The sequence below is a fragment of the Aquarana catesbeiana genome, linkage group LG05, assembly GCF_042186555.1.
Source record: "Aquarana catesbeiana isolate 2022-GZ linkage group LG05, ASM4218655v1, whole genome shotgun sequence".
NCBI lineage: Eukaryota > Metazoa > Chordata > Amphibia > Anura > Ranidae > Aquarana > Aquarana catesbeiana.
This window is the reverse complement of record NC_133328.1, coordinates 496,096,288-496,116,232: the sequence shown is the minus strand read 5'-3', so window position 1 is coordinate 496,116,232 and position 19,945 is coordinate 496,096,288. Positions and strand designations below refer to the sequence as shown.

The 19,945-nt window shown below is 40.3% G+C and overlaps 1 protein-coding gene across 1 annotated transcript in view; it reads right to left on the bottom strand.

Annotated features, from left to right (window-relative positions):
- Window positions 1-1,181: 1,181 nt before the first annotated feature.
- The window catches only part of ASXL3 (ASXL transcriptional regulator 3), a 217,442-nt gene continuing 198,678 nt past the window's right edge, over window positions 1,182-19,945 (bottom strand). Inside the window, exons 12-13 of the mRNA XM_073631540.1 lie at window positions 16,417-18,337; window positions 1,182-6,935 (exon numbers count right to left, since the gene is read on the bottom strand). Coding sequence (XP_073487641.1) covers window positions 3,426-6,935; window positions 16,417-18,337 — 5,431 coding nt within the window. The 3' untranslated portion in view covers window positions 1,182-3,425. The remainder of the gene's footprint in view (window positions 6,936-16,416; window positions 18,338-19,945) is intronic.

The window sequence follows — 19,945 nt, the reverse complement described above, 5'->3', positions numbered from 1 at the left end:
TTGGCCCACAGGGCAGTCTATGAGCTGTAGGTTGGACACCCCTGAGATATATATATATATATATATACAAACCCCACACACAGTTCTGGTCATAAGTTTACATACCCTGGCAGAATTTATGATTTCTTGGCCTTTTTTTGAGAGAATATGAATGATAACACAAAAACATTTCTTTCACTCATGGTTAGTGTTTGGCTGAAGCCATTATTAACAATCAACTGTGTTTACTCTTTTTAAATCATAATGGCAACAGAAACTACCCAAATGACCCTGATCAAAAGTTTACATACCCTGGTACATGCACAGAAGTTGACACAAAGGGGTTTGAATGGCTATTAAAAGGTAACCATCCTCACCTGTGATCTGTTTGTTCCTGACAGATCCTTGCATCTTTCATCCAGTACTGCACTGACGTTTCTGGATTCTGAGTCACGGGGAAAGCAAAAGAATTGTCAAAGGATCTGCGGGAAAAGGTAGTTGAAGTGTATAACACAGGAAAGGGATATAAAAAGATATCCAAGGAATTGAGAATGCCAATCATGGGGATGTGTGCGCTACAAAGGCACAGGAAATGTGGTCAAAATTGATGGCAAGATGAATGCAGTATGTTATCAAAAGATACTGGAGGAACTTTGCATTCATCAGCCAGAAACCTGTGCATAGGACATACTTGGACATTCCAACATGACAATGATCCAAAACACAAGGCCAAGTCGACCTGTCATTGACTACAGCAGAATAAAGTGAAGGTTCTGGAGTGGCCATCTCAGTCTCCTGACCTCAATATCATTGAGCCACTCTGGGGAGATCTCAAACATGCAGTTCATGCAAGACAGCCCAAGAATTTACAGGAACTGGAGGCTTTTTGCCAAGAGGAATGGGCAGCTTTACCATCTGAGAAGATAAAGAGCCTCATCCACAAATACCACAAAAGACTTCAAGCTGTCATTGATGTTAAAGGGGGCAATACACGGTATTAAGAACTGCGGTATGTAAACTTTTGATCAGGGTCATTTGGGTAGTTTCTGATGCAATTATGACTCAAAAAGAGTAAACATAGTTAATTGATAATAAATGGCTTCAGCCAAACACTAACCATGGGTGAAAGAAAAGTTTTGTGTTATCATTCATATTCTCTGAAAAATGGCCAAGAAATCATAAATTCTGCCAAGGTATGTAAACTTTATGAGCACAACTGTATGTGTGTGTATATATATATATATATATATATATATATATATATATATTATACACCGTATACACTATTATATGATGGGCCATCTGGTTCTTTTGATTAGTGCAAGATTTCAAAGTGTCCTGCAACATCTGGGGTCCTGTGCAATGCATCAATTAAAAAATACCTTGCAGGCCAAATATGAGTATGGTAAATTAGTACTAAAAATACTAGTACATGCATCATGTTAATATGGCCGGTAAAATGGTTTAGGCTGTTGTAATCAATACATGAAACCATGCTTTCCCTTTATTTAGAAGTATATTTTTTGACTCTTGCTCTGCTAGTTGTACACATTGTTTGTTTAGTTCAAGTGAACAACTAAATATTAAAACAACATTTGGGCAACTGGGTTGTTGATATTGGGCATTCACACTGGAAAATATTATGTACTATGTTTCTAAAGGATTGTCAATAGAATGCAATAAAACATGTCCTTGGAAAGAGGCCTTTTTTGATCCAGTAAAAACAGAGCTGTATTGTGCTCAGCTAGAAATGCAAATTAGGTCTTTAAAAGACCTAGTGGGACCTTAAGGGAAAAGCAAAGAGGCAGAAGAACGATGGGAACAATTGAATACTGGAGAAAAATTAAAAAATGCACAGATTTCTTAGTAACAACCATTATCATTTCAGTTCGTTTTAAAATGGGTGACACTGAAGATACAAGTAGTGTTTTGAGAGCATTACATATTGCCACAGTCCAGCTGCAAAGTTTTACCTACTTTTCATCAAAAGTGAATAAAGAAATGTGTTATAGGATTATCAAGCATCTCTATTGTGCAACTGATTAAGCTCCTTTATTTACTGCCACAGTTGCTTGTTAATAGGCTTAAACAACCAACCAGAAATCAGTAAGAAGCATAGAGTTGCACCAATGAATGCACCTGTTTAAAAAGAAAACTTTGCTGAAAACAAGTAAAACTTGTGAAGAAACCTTTCAATTCACCTTGAGGGAGTATAAGTATAATTTGTTAGGTTTACCACTGCTTTTGAAAAGGTCAGGAGTGTGCTTACTGAGTGATTAGAACCAATACTGATGCCTGCCAACTATTACCACCAGTTTTCTAACAATTTGTTTAGTGTAAAGTAGGGAAAAAAAGCAGTATTCATTAACTATATTTTACTTCAATTCAGTAATAATTTATAGCCCCATGTGTGAAAAAGGTATAAGTTACTTTTAGCCATGGGAACACCAACAAGTTACCCTTTGTTATCACAAACATTCTGAACATTTTAATGTTGATTTACTAAAAGTGTAGAGTCTTGTTCACTGTGCAAAGTAAATGTTCAATTGATAAAACGGTGCTTACTTTGAATTCAAAATCATGTGTAAGTGAAGTAAACTTTCTTTTCCACAATTGATGTGACCATTGAATCGTCTTATTTGTTAAATTAAGTAAACTTTTGCAATGGATACCTTAAAAACCAATGTGACCTAAACTACAAAGCTGACCACATACATTATGTACCTAATGTAAATCGTCATGAAGGTGGTATTTCCATGGGACTATGGCCTAACAATTTTATGTTATTAAAAGAATGAGTACCTAACAAAAACAATGTATCTGCTAAAAACAGTGCTCTTTTATATCACCTTTCTTCTAGGAGCCTGTAAAACTCTTATGCATTTGAAACAATGCATACAGAGTCTAATATGAAGTAGTTTTTACTCTCAATTGCAATTGATATTGTGAAGAATCGAACTGTGGAGTTTGTTAATCCTCCACATGCATAAAACAAACTCTCCCTGGGATGTAGACAGAACAGCTGGCTTAATTAAAATTACAATATACAATGCTTGATGTGTTAGAGAGCAAATTGCTTCAGAAACAAGATATCTTAAAGATATTTTCCATCAGCTGAAAAATCAGAGTAATCACGAAAATGACATAATGGAGATCTGTGGGAAACCTAAGGTCTCCAAATCAAATGCAAACAGGTGCTTTGCAATGAAAAATCAAACTGAAACATCACAAATGCTTCACATGATATAGTCTACTAATAACACAATTCAATATCCAAATAGTGAATAAGTTAGAAGGGGGGGGTGAGACCTATTTTTTTTTTCAGAAATATTGTTCTTCTCTGGAAAAACCTAGAATAAAATATAACACAAAAAATGGAGATTTGTTACTGCTCTTGGCGTAGACATATAGGTTGTAAAGGGGATACTCCATCTTAGATTCAGTTTCTATCGAACAACTAAACAAGCTACACATAATTTTGAAGGGCCTATGCAGTCATCATGACAAAAAGCTCCACAGCCTTTACACACAATCATGGCTTTCAGCCTGCAAGAACACTTCAGTTCCAGTTCATCTGCACTACTGCTGTCAGCAAACTTTTGTGCAGGAATGGGAGTGTTTTGACTGCTGAGTCCAGAAACAGGCTTAGAGTTGTTCCCTAAAATTCCAATAGATTTCTCAATAGCAGATGCTGCTCTTTTGAAGCTTGTGCTACCAAAGTGAATTGCTGGATAACTCCCACACTGCTGCTGCTGTTGTGGCAGCTGCTGTGTTTGTGTTTTCTGTGCAACAAGCTGAGAAAAAGGCTTTTGTGGCTCAGACAGTAAATAGGAAGAAAAATCTGCATTTTTCAAGGCAAATGCTTTTAACTGTTCTTTGACTTCACTCTGCTCATAGGAAGATTGTTTCATGGTCAGTTCACAGCTGTTGTTTAACCCATCCTCAAAAGAGATGGGCTCTGACTTTATATTGCTACAGATGCTCGCAGGCTGAGGCCAACTGAGTCTTTTAGTGGTTTCCATAGTAACTGCTGGCTGCTTTTGATCAGATGGGACTTCTGAATTAGATAAGGAAGGATGGACTAAAAATTTATTTTGCAGAGTCTGTGGGGCATTGCTTAGGTCATCGCCTTCTTTAACGTGAATGTTCGGTGAATAGGCATTGCCCATTCTAAAAGGAAGGGATGATACATTAGCCTCACCCAAAACCTTCTGCTCAGGTTGTCTAGAGAAAGCAAAAGTGTTGTTACTGTTCTGGGCCTTTGCAGAACCTGATGATGGCACATACACATTAGGACCTGGTCCTCTCTGAGCCATGGACATTTGGTAGTAATGTTGCCTGTGCAACGTACTTGATTCTGCATGATAGCTGCCATTTTTATCAGCATTAAATACACTTTGTTGGAAGCTACAAGAAGGCAGTGGCCGCTTCTGCTGCTTTATCTCTGGGCTGTGAACCATCCTAGCTGGAACTGAATGCTTATTCATCCACTCTTGCTTAAATGCCTGCTCTTGGCCCACAGAGTTTATTTTGGAACCCATCATGCAAGATGACAAGTTGGCATCAGTGTCCATAGAAAGCTTTCCAGATTCACACTTAATCTGCGCATGCTCACCCACAGTCCTAGCCATTCTTTTCTTAGGATGATTTTCACGCTTCCTCATTTGCAAAGGGTTGAGACTACCCATTGGGTACCCCTTGCTGTCAGGCGTAGGCGAGCAAGAGGGGTTTTCAGAAACCAATCTCTCCGATGAAGTTTTATACACAGAGGTAGTCTGCAAAGGTAGACGACTTATTTCGAGTTTTGCCCCAAGTCTGGGTTGAGGGAGAACCTTTTCTAAAGGCAAGTTACCTTGAAGGAGCTGTGTTACTAATGGATTGTTTGCTTCAACTGATGACAGACGACAACTTGTGTTTCCTGCAGCTGTTACTCTTTTCAAACCATCTGATGTTAATGACAACGGTTCTTCTCTGGATACCCCAATAGGTGTTTTGGATGATGGCAAACCTAAATCCAAGTCAGATACCTGGGGTGTAGTGTTGTGGCCTGAAAAAACTTCTGTTTCCATCCCAAAACACTTACTGGAGTCAGTAGCTTCAGATTTGATGGTAATACTGTTGGCGACAGGTGAACGTGTATGAAGTTTTGAGACATGTGGGTAACCTCCTGGTTCACTTTTTATATTGTCCACAATGTTTTCCTCACAGTACTCTATGTGCTTTTGTGTATTTAAATGGTTGCGAACTACTTCGTCATTGTTCATTTGTTCTTTATCACTCCAGCAGATTCTATTATTAGGAATATACTCAGTGTTGGTCATATTGTCTGTTCCACATTTGTAGGATGAAGTAGAGTGTAGTTGCTCATTAAAGGTCCGTTGGCATGGAACAGAAACGCTTAACTTTTCTTGCTGCATGTAAGGGGTTTCCAAATGGCTAGTGCAAGCGGAGGGCTTGTTTCTGTCATCTCGGTTTAACCTAGCAGCAATGTTTGGGCTTGGCATATGCTCAGCACTTTCATTAATGAGATTCTCTTGTCTACTTATGACAGAGACTTGAGGACATGTTTTACTTTGAATGGATACATCTGTTTTACCAATTCTGTTCTGGGAATCTGTATTTTCAACATTTTCAGTATTGAAAGGATAAGTTGAATTTGGAGTTGTACAGTGATCAACAATCACTTTGCAAGGGATAGATCTATTTGTCTGTATTAAACCAGAAGGCAAGGTTTTACTATTAAGACTGGTTAAATTACTACATGAGCTATTGTGTAAATTATCAAGATGCAATTTGGCAAGGGAGGGATCTGAACTCACTGTTCTGCAATTGGAATACAATGGAACTGAAGATCTACCATGTGAATCTAATATGGTTTCCTCAGGGTTTGACATTCTTCGAACAGAGGAGCAGACATCTTCTTCACATATGGCTGCAGCTAATTTATCAGAGTGTCTACTACTTGAGCCAACTGATGAGCTCAGTGAACTCAAAGAGTTTGTAAGATGAAGATTTGGCAAACTACTCCCCATGGATGAAACTGGCACAGTGGTGTAAGGATGAATATTATTGTTTGATACTGGCACTCGCTTGTCGTCTACAGAGTCAGATACTATGGAGGCATGACTGGTATTGTCATCAGTGCATTTTGGTGTAGCAGTAATGAAAGGAATGTCACTTTCCTTCATGGGTTTTTTCATGCAGACAGGAGATGTAGTGTTTTCATTGTCAACAGACATTAAAACTGCAGACTTTTCAAGTGCATTTGTAAAGGGGGCATCAGCAGAGGGGCAAACAGATACTGAACCTATATTTTTGCTATAATGCATTGGCATGCTGCAATCTTCAGTGGAGGTAGATGTAACAGCTTTGTCAATGGAATGTGGCACATGAATGTTTTCAGTAGAGCTGTGCAAAGATACATCAGAGTCAGTTTCTGATGATGTTGAAGAGCTGAGGGATTGCTGTAACATGGATGTCAATTCTCGGTGCAGGTTGGGCTTACTACTAGGAGATTTACAGTTAGGATTCATGATAATCACACCAGTAGAGCCTTCAACCTTTGCATCAGGAGGGGATAATGGTTCAGCTCCTGAAATACCCTCTTTTGACTTTCCATCTCTGCAGGACTGTTGTGTACTAGCTCTGGCCTGATGCTTAGCAAACAGCTTCACTTTTGTCTGCTCTTTGATGTGGGCCAAGGTTCTAGTCTTGCTGCTTTCTGAAGGACTTCCAACACCACCAGAAACAATACTTGCAGCTGCAGCAACAGCAGCTGCGGCAGCCGCCTCTCTCTGGGCCCTGGCTTGCTGTGCTCTTGCCTTAATATCTGCAAGGGTTCTAGCTCCAGTGTTCCTGCCTCCACTGACAGATGTATTAGAAGAAATCTTGGATTCAAGCTTTGGAGCAGGTTGACTTTTAATGATGAATGGTGGACCAATCTTCGACAATTGGATCTAAAACAACAAAATAACATTATATCAAAAAAGCACATTCATGTATTTGAGCGAATAGATGGGAAATTTGAACAAATGAAAAAGATCTTCACCTAAGAAGTGCTTAATTAGTTTGGAAGATATAAGGGTTGTTCTGTACCTCTAGACACCTGGCATTACAAACTTCAGCTGGTAAACTCCTATGTTTGCCATTTCCTTCAGTATTTTGTATGGGTATCTGGGAAATTTTCCCAGAAACGTGTCAAACACTAGCAGAGGCTACAAGGAGTGGAGAATGTCAGATCTCCTTGTGGGGACCGGCCATGAGATAAATATAAAGGCTGCCTTTCTGATAATGCTAGCTATTTGGATGTGCCTGGATTTAATAGTGGCCCAGAACAAGGATAAATAAAATGAATACTGACTTTCCTATTGGCTTCATTTGCTGCAAGCTTGTTCCATGGCTGCACTGAAAACACAGGCATTAAAATCTAGCATTTTCAAAAGGCAGCCAGGAATAGTATTCCCCATGTTGCTCCTATCACATGTGTATTTTATAACAACAACTTTTAGCACAAGTAAACTCTTGTAATCAAAAGTCTGCAAGTCTGAGCTGGAAAACCCTCTTCAAAAACACCACAATTTATTAATGATTCCTAATAATAAATAGACTAAAATAACTTAAAAACAGTCATAATTATTAAACTGCCCTATTAGCATATTTCATTGTATAATAGCCAAACATACTAACTGTAATATTAGCAAAGCAAACAGGAAAACATATTCACAAATCTATTATTCTAGGAAGGTTCACTAATCACATCCATCAAACTATCAACTAATAAATATCAGAATCTCCCATTCAGATATCAATTTGAGTAAATATATACAAAGGCAACCATGAATGACTTCATAGAAGTAAGAATCATTTTGCTTAACATACACATTTTTAACAGAAGTGGGGGCGCCCATTCACTGGGATGAAAATTTGTTGCCAATCTGGGTGGGCTTGGAGCTCTAGTATTTCTTCCGAAAGAAAGTTTTCTGCTTAGCTCCTGAGCTCTGAAAAGAATGCAAGGGACCCTTCTGGGTTTTGAACAAAGATGGCTTCTGCAATTTCTTTAGAGGTGAAAGAGTGCTCTTCTAATTAGCAACAAAGGTCTGGACACTACTATTATGTGCACTATTTTGCAATCAACAAATGAGAGAAGAGGGTGCTCTTCCCTCCTGTAATCTTCTGGATAAATGTGTCTAAGGCATTGGCAAAAAGGCTTTTGCCCTGAAAGGCATGTGTTCCAGATGTTTTTTTGCAGGGGCGCTCAGCCACAGCACCCACCTCATGTGAACCAACATATGTCCCAGGCAAGAAAGTTACTTCAGGGAATCCCCCAACACATCCACACAGAAATGTAATGCTTTGGAAAAGAGCTCCAAGTGCTGCCTAGCTAAGGAATGTTGCTTAAGAACCCCATGTTCTTTGTTCAAACCAGGAAAGGTTGATAAACCCCCATAGATAAAATAGCAGGTTATATGGATGGAATTGGGGACTCAATTTTTTTTGTCTGTAGGATCCTTAACCACTTCTCGCAGGGATGATCAAATACCACCAAAAGAAAGCTCTATTTGTGGGAACAAAATGATAAAAAATTTGTTTGAGTACAGTGTTGTATGACCGAGCAATTGTCATTCAAAGTGAGACAGCGCTGAAAGCTGAAAATTGGCTTGGGCGGGAAGGTGTCTAAGTGCCTGGTATTGAAGTGGTTATAAACATGGTACATCTTTTACTGGTACTGTAAGTTGTCATCTGTTGGGTATTCTTGCGCAAACTGCTGAAATAGCTTCAACACCTTTTCAGATGGGCCCAGTCCCTTCACAGATCCTTTTCAGTATTAGGATGCATCGAAAAGGACTTAGCTGGCCTGGATGCTTTCCAAGACCCCAAACCCTAAAGCCTTAGGCCCAGAGGGTGCAGTACGTGACAGCTTCAGATTTTTATGGACCACCCTATGAGAAAACTATATATGAGGCTGGGCTGTCCTTCTCCAAGGATTCGTCAACCTCAAAGGGAGTCCGATTCTAAACTTTCCCTCTCTTCCTCCTCCCTTTCCAACCTTAAAAAGGGTGGGAGAGGACCCTCAAAAGGCATCGCCTGCGTTGAAGAAGACCTAGACTGTTTATGGTCTTTCTGCCATAAATTCTTAGTAACATGTGCCAACTGTTCCAGCAAAGTGGGAAAAGCAGTTGTAAATTCCACAAACACACAGAAGTCCTAGAGGAAGTGAATGAAAAAATGGATGCTGCTTTCAAGCTAGAGCCTGTCTTTTATCCCAGAAAGGAGTTTGTGTGAAGTAGACCGTCTCCAAAGGCAATGCTGGAGCTTAGGCACCCTTGTTTCTTGTAACCCGGGCATCAGATCTCTCATTTCTGCTACATCTGGGTTGGGGATTAATGCAGTACAGCACCAGATCATTAGGGGAGTGTTGGACTCCTAGTGTAGACCATCTGGAGGCCAGAAGACCCGGGTTGCTTCCTGGCCCATGCCAAATTTTATGAGCTGCTTCTACTGCATCCTTGCTAGGTTCCAATCTGAAAAGGGCTAAAGGCTAACATGGTGCCCACACCTGTGCAGTGCAACCTCTCGGCTGTGACTGCCCGGGAGGGCCAAGCCACATATATGCAGATGGCAGTGGGCCACACTTGCGCACAATCCAAAGGCCTTCCTCATCTCCGTCTGGATACACTCACCTGGCACTTACAGAGACTAAGAAATGGCTATGCAACACAATGGCACCCTCTAAACCTCATAGCTCCCAGGAGCAGCAGGGACACTGCTGATCACACCAAAAGCCTCTTTCACAGCCATAAGGCAGGGAGCCAACACAAGAGACCACCCACAATAAGGGGCAACTTACTTTGTACACAACAGAGTTGCAAATAGCTTAATCTTTGCCAATCTTGGTCAGGCTACCCAACAGGGTCTTCAGGGACTAGGCTCTGCTGCAGAAGACAACATCCCTGGATCTGCATAGCACCCCTCCAGCTAACTCATGATGCAACTGCCTGCCAAGGTCAGCAACACAAGCAGGATCCAATGCCAGTAATAGCCCTTTCTCTTTTTTCACCACTGTCTGGATAAGGCCCTCTAGGAATATGAAGATCCATAGGGACCAATCCAAATTGCTGCTGCTATAGAGCACCAAGGCTCAGCAAAGCAGTAGTCCAGGTCCATCACCTATGGACACTAGCAAAATATTGAAGCATCGTGGAGAGTGTAGGGGCTATGGAGGGCTGAGGTGAAACATAATCCAAAGGTCTAAAAATGAACTTACTTGGCTATTGGCCACTCCGAACACTGAGACACTGTACTCTGTAGGAAGCAGTAAAAATTTTAAAGGAGGTGACAGTGAATTAGGTCAGTAAGGAACCACAGGGAAGGAATAATACATAATTAGGAACCACAGGGAAGGAATAATACATAATTATTGGTGCCTGCTATCAAGTGAACATGTAACTGAACCCTCACAGTCGATTGAAAACTACAAGCCGTCTACCATGGTGGCAGAAAGGACTTGTAGTTTATACACTCAGATTGCTCTAAATGAATGATATGGCTGTGCGAGAGGAGCCCTGTAAATCGTTGCCCCCACGTTTCAGAAAACGTGTCACATTTTCGGGTGCACAAAACTGCATGGTTCCATGTGGCTTCATTTTTTAAAAAAGGATCAGGACTTTTCCCCCTAAGTTTCCCCACAGGTACAGCAGCCAATTAAAATGAATGGGGAGAGGACTCCATAGTGACCGCAGGGAGTACTGTTAGCAGACAGAAACCAATGCAGTCAAAAATATTTGTTAAAGGTGCTATTTTAGCCAACAGGAAAATGTAATTGGAACTGTAGGAAACAATCCAGAAAATGAAAAGTCAGTACTTATTATTATGCCACATGTGATTTTAAATCGGAGTTCCACCCAAAAATGGAACTTCCGCTTTAAGTACTGGTGACCCCCTGACATTGCACATTTGGTATGTCATTTTTTTTTTGGGGGGGAGCGGGTACTTCCTCCCCTGATGCCGAAAGGAAGTTCACCTCTCCCCCCTCCTCCCTGCGCAGTGCATACCTGGCTGTGAAGCCACGGCTGGGCGCCCACAGTTACAAAGCCAGTGCCATGGAGAGGAGGGGGAGAGGAGCGAGGCTTTGTGCGCCCGCATTGTTGGACCGTGTGACAGGTCTGTTTATTCAAAGTCAGAAGCTACACTTTTTGTAGCTGCTGACTTTTAAATGGGTGGAACTCTGCTTTAAGAAACTTTCCTGCCCACAAGGTGGAGTTGGAGCTTAAACATAGGACTCTGATAGCAAAAAGAACATAAAAAGGATAAGTGTCACTGTTAAAATAAAGTAGGCAGTCTGGAAGACACGTTTTTGTGTTAACACACTAATAAATAATACTGGGTGCTAAATGTTGCAGATATTAACAGAAAAATAAATCCTGTAGTTCCAGTGAGGACCAGAGAGGTGCTGGTGGTAAATCATTCTATTACTAGGATTACAGATAAATTAATCTGTCACAAGGAATTCCTTTTTTGTGTGAAATTAAATGGTTTAGTTTAAGCACAGAAACCAGTCGGAATTTCTCTAATTAAAATGTGTAAATATTAAATCAGAACCTTTTTCTATTCTGAGAAAACTCTTATCAAAAAATAAACACATTGTATCAACTGGTGATAAATAAAGAGTTCAATAAACAAGTGTCCCTGTGTATCAAATATTATTCCATTGGTATTCCACCAATTGGATGTACTATCCACTGTACCCAGTGATAATAAACTATAACAATCCAAAGGAAAAATAAATTGGCCTCTTACCAACTCCCGATGATCTCTAGATTATAAGAGATCATCTAATGCATGAGGTAAGTAAACGCCAGACGCCTAGCCACATCCTCTGTGTGTCTCCCGACCGCCAAGATGGATGGATGGATGGATGGATCCAACGCTCAGCGTCCCCACACCGCTGACTCTGGACTCTGACTTCACACTGAAAGTGTACTCCACAGTGTCCCAGCACAGCTTGCCTCACTCAGGATGATCACTGTGCTTCACTCGGTGTGTGTGCAGGATAAGGGAACACAGAAAAGAAGGCTCATTGCATAGTATGTGATATAAAATACTGAAGCGCTACTATGTGTGTTTTAAGTGAACAGTGTTAAATCCAAATAGAACAGCTGTACCATTAGAATGATCTTTAAGCGTAAATAATTGAAAAATGGTGCGCTTATTCCAATATAAACTAAAAACATAACATAATAAATATAATTGCACAAAGTCCCATAGATATGTAAATATATAAATTATATAAAGTCCTGTTAATGGGTTAATAGTGAACCCTTAAAGAAGTCACGTGATCTGTGACGCAACGCAAAGGATACTCTGAATACCTACCTTCAACAGCAGCACGCCCCTGTTTTTTGGACTATTTAAGATTTTATATCTAAAAGGCACTACTTGACCCAGTGGGGTCATCTCTTAAGGTGAGCGGGCATTGCACCCGGTTGTGGAAGCGGTGTCACTTGTCACGGAAAAGTTTGTAGTGTTGGAGGAGTACTGTATGAACACTTAAGAAGTCACTATTAACTCATTAGGAGGGCTTTATATATTTACATATCTATGGGACTTATATTTATTATGTTCTGTTTATGGTTTATGTTATAATAAGCGCACCATTTTTCAATTACTTACTCATCGCATAGTATGTAAAAACAGGGGGCTTATTTAAGCTAAAATATTCACCTACCGCAGAGATAATATTAAGCAGTAGAGAGAGGCTGCTCTTCATGTCACAGCTCCCGTCTCCTTCCAACACGTTTCCTCTTAACAAGCTATGTCTGGGAATGGAGGATGGAGCTGGGATGTCATGCACTGATTTTTAAAGCAACCGTGACACTGGAAGTGAATTGCATAACCATGTTGACCTGGGTCACATCACATTCAAGTGTGCAACCATAAATTTTGAAGTCCCCAACATATAGAAATTAATTATCCTAATAAGGGGGTTGTTTCCTACTTCACTTTATTATATAAAAATAAAAGTAAAAAATGAAAAATATATTTCATTAAAAAAGTAAAATCGTTTTATATAAAAACTAATGATGATGAGTATTGACTAAATCATCAGTCACATGGATAATGTTATCTATAGAGATGTATACATTTACACAATTAATAACCAATATTACTATCTCATATACATTAGGCTATTTAGAAGACTATGTCAATAAATTGCAAACACATTAATTGGAAATATAAACTGTTCTATCAATGAATATATATAGTAAATAGTTAAAACTATATATCAATGACAAGTATATAGGTGTGATATTTAGCTATTATTTATTTGACCTCTGTACTTTCCGTCTTCATGGCCTAATGTGGAGTGGGACATTAAATATTTATAAATAATAGCTAAATATCCCACATATATACTTGTCATTGATATAGAGTTTTAAAATATTTACATATATATATATATATATATATATATATATATATATATATATATATATATATATATATATATATATATTCTTTGATAGAACAATTTATTGTCCGAAACAGAGACTGCCTTTTCCCTGTATCTTTGGGAACGTTGGACCTCAGAAAACAAGGCGGTGGAAACTCCCCAAATTCCAGTTTGTACCCTAGAGTTATCGTGGAGATGACCCATCTGTCCTGAATTTCCTCCTGCCAGACTTCTGAGAACTGCAGAAGTCTTCCTGCCACCCTGGCGAGCGGGGGTGCCCCTTCATAATGAGGCTTTAGAATTCTGCTTTGCAGGTTTCCGCCCCCAGGACTTCTTTTGTGCCTGGGTCTGACCCTGAGGTTTTTCTCTAGACTCTGACGGTGGAGGCATCGCAACTGCTTAGAGGCAGATGCCCATGGTGCTGGAGAAAGAGCCCGCTTAAAGGAAGGGCGTTTACTCCTTCTTTTGACTGGCAAAAGTACTTTTCCGACTTGAAATCTTTTGGATGTATTTGTCCAAATCATGCCCAAATAGCCGATCCCCATGAAAAGGAAAACCAGTCAGGAGCCTTTTACAAGGTGCTTCAGCTGACCAATTTTTTTAACCACAGGATCCTTCACATGTGCACCAGCACAAGTGCAAGGCGAGACGCCTGGTGGATAGAATCCTTGATGGCGTCAATGGCAAAACATAATGCTCTTGGCAGTTCGGCTAAGTCCTGGGCCTGTTGTACAGGAACCTCCTTAAGGGCCTGTCTAAACTGGTCCTTCAGGGATTGACAGATGCCTATTGCAGCGACTGCAGGCTGAGTAACTGCACCTGCCAAAGAAAAAGAGGATTTCAACAGGAATTCCAATCTTATCTGTTGGATCCTTAAGCATTTGAGCATTGTCTATTGGACAAGTTAGACTTTTATTCACACTGGATATGGCAGCGTCAACTGCTGGTACATTCCATCTTTTGGTGAATTTCTCCTCCATGGGATAAAGTACTGAAAACCTTTTTGGAGGGAGAAAATGCTTATCTGGATGATCCCATTCAGCATAAATAACCTGTTCCAGTAATGCATGGACAGGAAACGCATGCAAAGTCTGTGGAGGTTTTAAGGAACCCAAAGAAGAAACAGAACTTTTAGCTGACTCTATTATGGGCAGCTTGAAAGCAGAACAAACTATTTATGTAAGGGACTGTACCCGCAACTTTTCAGATTGCGAAGCTGAAAAGGGTTCATCTACCGTTGGTTCCTCAGAAGAGGAGTCATTGGATTGCCTTTTCTCCTGATCCCCTGAGGATCCCCCACACACATGCTGTCTTAGCTGCTTGACACAGAGCTGAACTGAGAAGCAACGTACAAAGGTATGTGCATTTACTCCCTCTAGTGGAGAACTTAAGACATGATAACATTTTACGCAAGGAAGAAAAACCATAGGTGGACTTTTTACAGTTCTTAGGCTTCTTCCCTTACCCTATCCTCGCCGCAGGATACTGCTGACAGACAGATCCAAACTTCACCTATCACGGCGGGCTATGTTTAGCAAACCTTCAAGGACTGGGTCCCTTTTTATCGGGGTTCCACTCTCTTGGACCTGTATAGCACCCTGCCAGGAAAAACTTTAGGTAATGTGATCATGACCAAAGCACTGAGTCCCGGGGTCCAGCCCTCCAAGGAGAGGCGTTACAAGCAAAACCTCGCTCTTCTTATGTGAGGCCCGGGTACCATCCACCCTGGCCTCAGTGGCACTTTGGATGGATCCGGTCTGTGGAGGCTGTTTAAATCCAATAGGGATCCTTCCAGCGTGACCAACACCTTAGACACTGGTGAAAAAACTGAGGTACTCCTGGGATGAGGAGGTGCTTATTCAGGGAGTGAACTTCCTGTCTTGGGTGTGCCAGTGTCCATCACCTGAAGGTACCTATATATCCATATAGTTAATACTATGGCTCTGTGTCCCGTGATGTACGATAAAAAAAATTTTTTTTATTTTTTACTTTTATATAATTAAATGAACTTTTGAGAAGTAGGAAGCAACCCCCTTATTAGGGTAATTAACTTCTATATGTTGGAGACTTCAAAAGTTATGGCTGCATACTTGGATGCGATGTGACCCCGGTCAACATGGTTATGCAATTTACTTCCGGTGTCACGATTGGTTTAAAAACCAGTGCATGACATCCCAGCTCCATCCTCCATTCCCAGACGTAGCCTGTTAAGAGGAAACGCGTTGGAAGGAGACAGGAGCTGTGACATGATGAGCATCCAGATTTGTTGGTGATCTCCATGCTGGATCATCCTCTCTCTACTGTCTAATATTAGTATCTCTGTTGTAAATGCATATTTTAGCTTAAATAAACCCCCTGTTTTTACATACTATGCGATGAGCCTTCTTTTCTGTGTTCCCTTATCCTGCACACATACCTAAGTGAAGCACAGTGATCATCCTGAGTGAGGCAAGCTGTGCTGGGATGCTGTGGAGTACACTTTCAGTGTGGAGTCAGAGTCCAGAGTGAGCGGTGTGGGGACACTGAGCGTTGGATCCATCTATCCATCTTGAAGGTCGGGAGACACACAGAGGATGTGGCCAGGCATCAGGTATTTACTTACCTCATGCGTTAGATGATCTCTAGAGCTAGAGATCGGGGGTTGGTAAGAGGCCAATTTAATTTTTATTTGGATTGTTATACTTTATTATCACTGGGAAAGGTGGATAGCACATCCAGTTGATGGAATAATTTTTGATACACATAGACACTTGTTTATTGAACTCTTTAACACCAGTTGATAACACTGTTTGTTATAATTTTAATAAGAGTTTTCTTTATTTATGAGACAGGGCAACCTTTTATATTTTCAAGTTTTTTTTTCCATTATCTGCTTGTATCCAAGGAGTGGTATAAGTGCAGCAGTCTACACTTATAATTAGCGCAAGATTGTCACACATTATTCTTCTATTCTGAAAAAGAAATTTACAGATAATCAGGCATTTTACCTTGAGAGGTGGAACTCGCGGCTCTTCCCTAGGTGGGTGCTCCCTGTCAGCTTGAATAGAATTTGAGGATGATCGAGTTGGGTGGTCATCATCTATTCTTGGTCGTTTCTCTTTGTAGTTACCAAAAGTATGCAGCTCTGCCGTTTTTCTTTTTGAAATTTCAGGTTCACGACTAATTGTTTCAGACTGTTTACTATGTTCATATGACTTGCAATGGGAACTGCTTTGGGAGCCGACTTGCTGTTTATGAGATTTACTTCTGGAAGATTCATAATATCCAGATACTTCTGCCGAGGTACAATAAGGTTTATCATGAGACTTTGAGTGAACAGACTCATTGTTCTTAGAATGGAGTCCATCAAATCCTTCTTGAGAGGGAGATAAATATTTTTTATCAAGAATCCTATAATGACTTGAATTGTTTTTAATTGTTATAGTATCAGGTGGTGACAGTTCAGTGGCAGATGAGACACTTTGTTTCTCTTGGTCTGTCTCAGTCTTATAATGTTTTTGAGTCAAAGCATCTTCTGACAAAGAAGTATCAGAATTTGGGGTTTCTGAATTATATTTGAGGTTTTCAGAGCTTTCATGCTCTGTACCAATGGTGTCTGCTTGTGATGCCTCAGAGTAAGCATCAGTCTCGTCTTTTGAGGGTGATCGAGATTCATCGGATGAAGTTGGGGAACTTGCTTGCCTAAGCAAGAGGTGTTCATTTGGAGGGGGGCTATATACAGAAGACGCATCTGAATTTGCAGGTAAATTTGTTGTATGTCCAGTTTCAGAAGCAAGTGCTATTGAAGATAAAGAAGATGTTTCTGATATTAAAGGTACATCTGACATGGGAGAGGCTTCAGAAGTTAATGGCAAGTTAGATGCTGGAGACGGTTCAGGTGTTAGTGGATGATTAGAGGCAGGAGATGCTTCTGATAACACTGGAGAGGTGGAAAGTGGTGAAACATCTGAAGCTACAGAAGTTGGGGGACTTTCTGCGGTTGTTTTTTGTTGACTTTCTGACTCAGCATTTTCAAAACTTGACACCTCAGACAGAAAAGCAGCTTCAACAGATGCAGGAGTGTAAGGTTCCTCTGAAGCAGACTGTGTGTCACCTCCAGGAGAAGCCAGGCTTACACATCCTCCTTCTGGACTTTGGGAAGAAAAGGATGTCTCAGAAACACATGCAGCTTCAGAAAACTGTTCCTCTGGCTCACTGATCAATTCCATCTCCACAGCAGCAGTCTCCTCAATGCATGTAGAATCAGCAATTGCACTGCAAGCACCATTATCCTCTGATGTAGGTAAATCTTCAGCTGGTGGTGCATCCTGTTCAGCTGGTTCCCCAGGTGAACTATGAGAGGACACAGAAGGAGTTGGTGATCTGCAATCAGTTATATCACTTGTGACTTCCAGGGGGGTTCCTTGCTCCTCATCACATTTAACTTCCTCCTCAGTTTTAGATTCTGAATTAGGCACCAATTCATCCTCCATGACAACACAGGATTCTACATTTTCTGCAGTCTCTTCTTCATCTCCATTCTTTGAGTCTTGGTTTGTCACCTCTTCAGCAAGCTCTACCTCATCTTTATCAACATCTTCATGACACTCACAAATGCTGGTCTCCACCTCTTCTGCAATCTCTTCATGAATTAATGACTCTTCAGATATGAGTATGTCCTCTAATTCTCCCTCTCCCATCATATCCTTGGATGTAACCTGATCCATGTTGCACACAATGTTACACACAGTTTCCTCAACAACTTCAGTTTCCAACACAGCAGGAGTTTCATCACTAGCTCCTGTGCTACTCTCAAACTGAGTAGATGGACCAGGTAAATTCAAAGACGTTTCCAGAGAACTGCATTCATCTTCACTGCTGTTTTGCGCAGAGGTGAGTTGTAACGATTCCTCTTTGGACATTCCAGACCTACATACAAAAGAAAAGGGAAAAGATCTCACAGCCATCAAACCAAATTATTATTAAAAACAAAAGTAGTTTGAAAAAAATCTGAACTTAAAAAAGCTTAAAGTATAACTAATAGCACTTTTTTTTTAACTTTTGGATAGAGTGGAGAGGGATTAGAACACCTGTCCGTTTGTATTGCTGTGTCCTAATTAAGGAGATTCACCCTCTCTATTTGTCCTGTTTACCATTGTCATTGAAAGTGAAAGGAAAAAAAAAAAAAACACAAATTTTGGGTTGTCCCTAGAAAAGCATGAGGGGAAAATCTTCCAATGGGAACAATAGTTCTGGTGACCTGGGGGTCCCCAAAGAATTCCCTTAATTTGCAGGGATTTCCTCTCACTTCCTGTTTGGCTATGGGACAGGATGTGAAGGGAAATCTCCACAATGGGACACAGATGGTGAAAAAAAAAATCTGATGGGTTAGAACCCTCCCATGCTCTATCCAAAATGAAAAAAAAAAAAAAAGAGTTTTGCCTATATTTCTACTTTAAGACCAGAGCCTGGCAAATGTGCCCTACAACAGGAAGTCTGCTCCAAATTCTGACAGCCAGGTAAATCATTCTGTTGCATAAACAGTACTAAAAATAGCAAAGCAGGAGCCATCTAAATCTATGCGTGTCCTAACAAAAAGACAAGACCCAGTTCATTCTGGTAGTAGCGGTAATGTTGTGGTAGTTCCTTCCTGGGTCTAGTTATGATTATAGAGGCAGTCACTGCCTAGTTGTAGCAGAGTTAAAGAGTTGGACACTTCCTGAGATTACTGGCAGGTATTGAGTGGTGGTCCTTACTCAAGAAAGCAATAACCACTTCCTAAGTACAGTAACAATAATTCCCTAGCTAGTTGTTACTGCTCCATAAGTTTAAGCAGTGGTCAAATCCTGACAATAGTTGTGGTTCCTCCTGTTAAATCTTTACAGTGAACTTCTCTTATTTCCTCTCTTCTGATCTGTTAAATATAACAATGAATGTGTTTTGTAATGTCTGTTTTACAAGTGCAAAAAAAAAAAAAAAAAAACCTGTTGATCTTGTCAGAAAATTAGAACTGTCCTGTGCTCTCTGCCTGTGTAATCTTAGAGTGATTGTTTAGTTCTCCCTGTTCTCAACTTGGACCATAAGTCAATTAGTCCCTATGCAGTGGATTAAAAGACAGTGGGAGTGGTACAACAGTTTAGCAAAACACAGTTGGTGGAGCTGACACTACTCATTCTTCAAAATCCTGTGTGTTGTCAGCCCACAATAAGAAAAATAAGAGTGGAGGGACAAAATATGGGCAAATGTGCAGGTGTAGCAGAAATGTACTGCATATGTGTTTTTATTTTTTAAATTAACATACACTTTATGTAGGGGTCAGAAGTAGTAAATACAATTAAGAGCTAAACAATATTTACCACAATTTTTTTGTAAAATGACAAAGAAACTGTTGCACCAAGTAAATAGATACCCAACATGTCACACTTTAAAATTGCGCACGCTTGTGGAAAGGCGATAAACGATGGTACTTAAAAATCCCCATATGCAACACTTTAAACGCCTTTACGGGTTACCTGTTTAGAGTTACAGAGAAGGTCT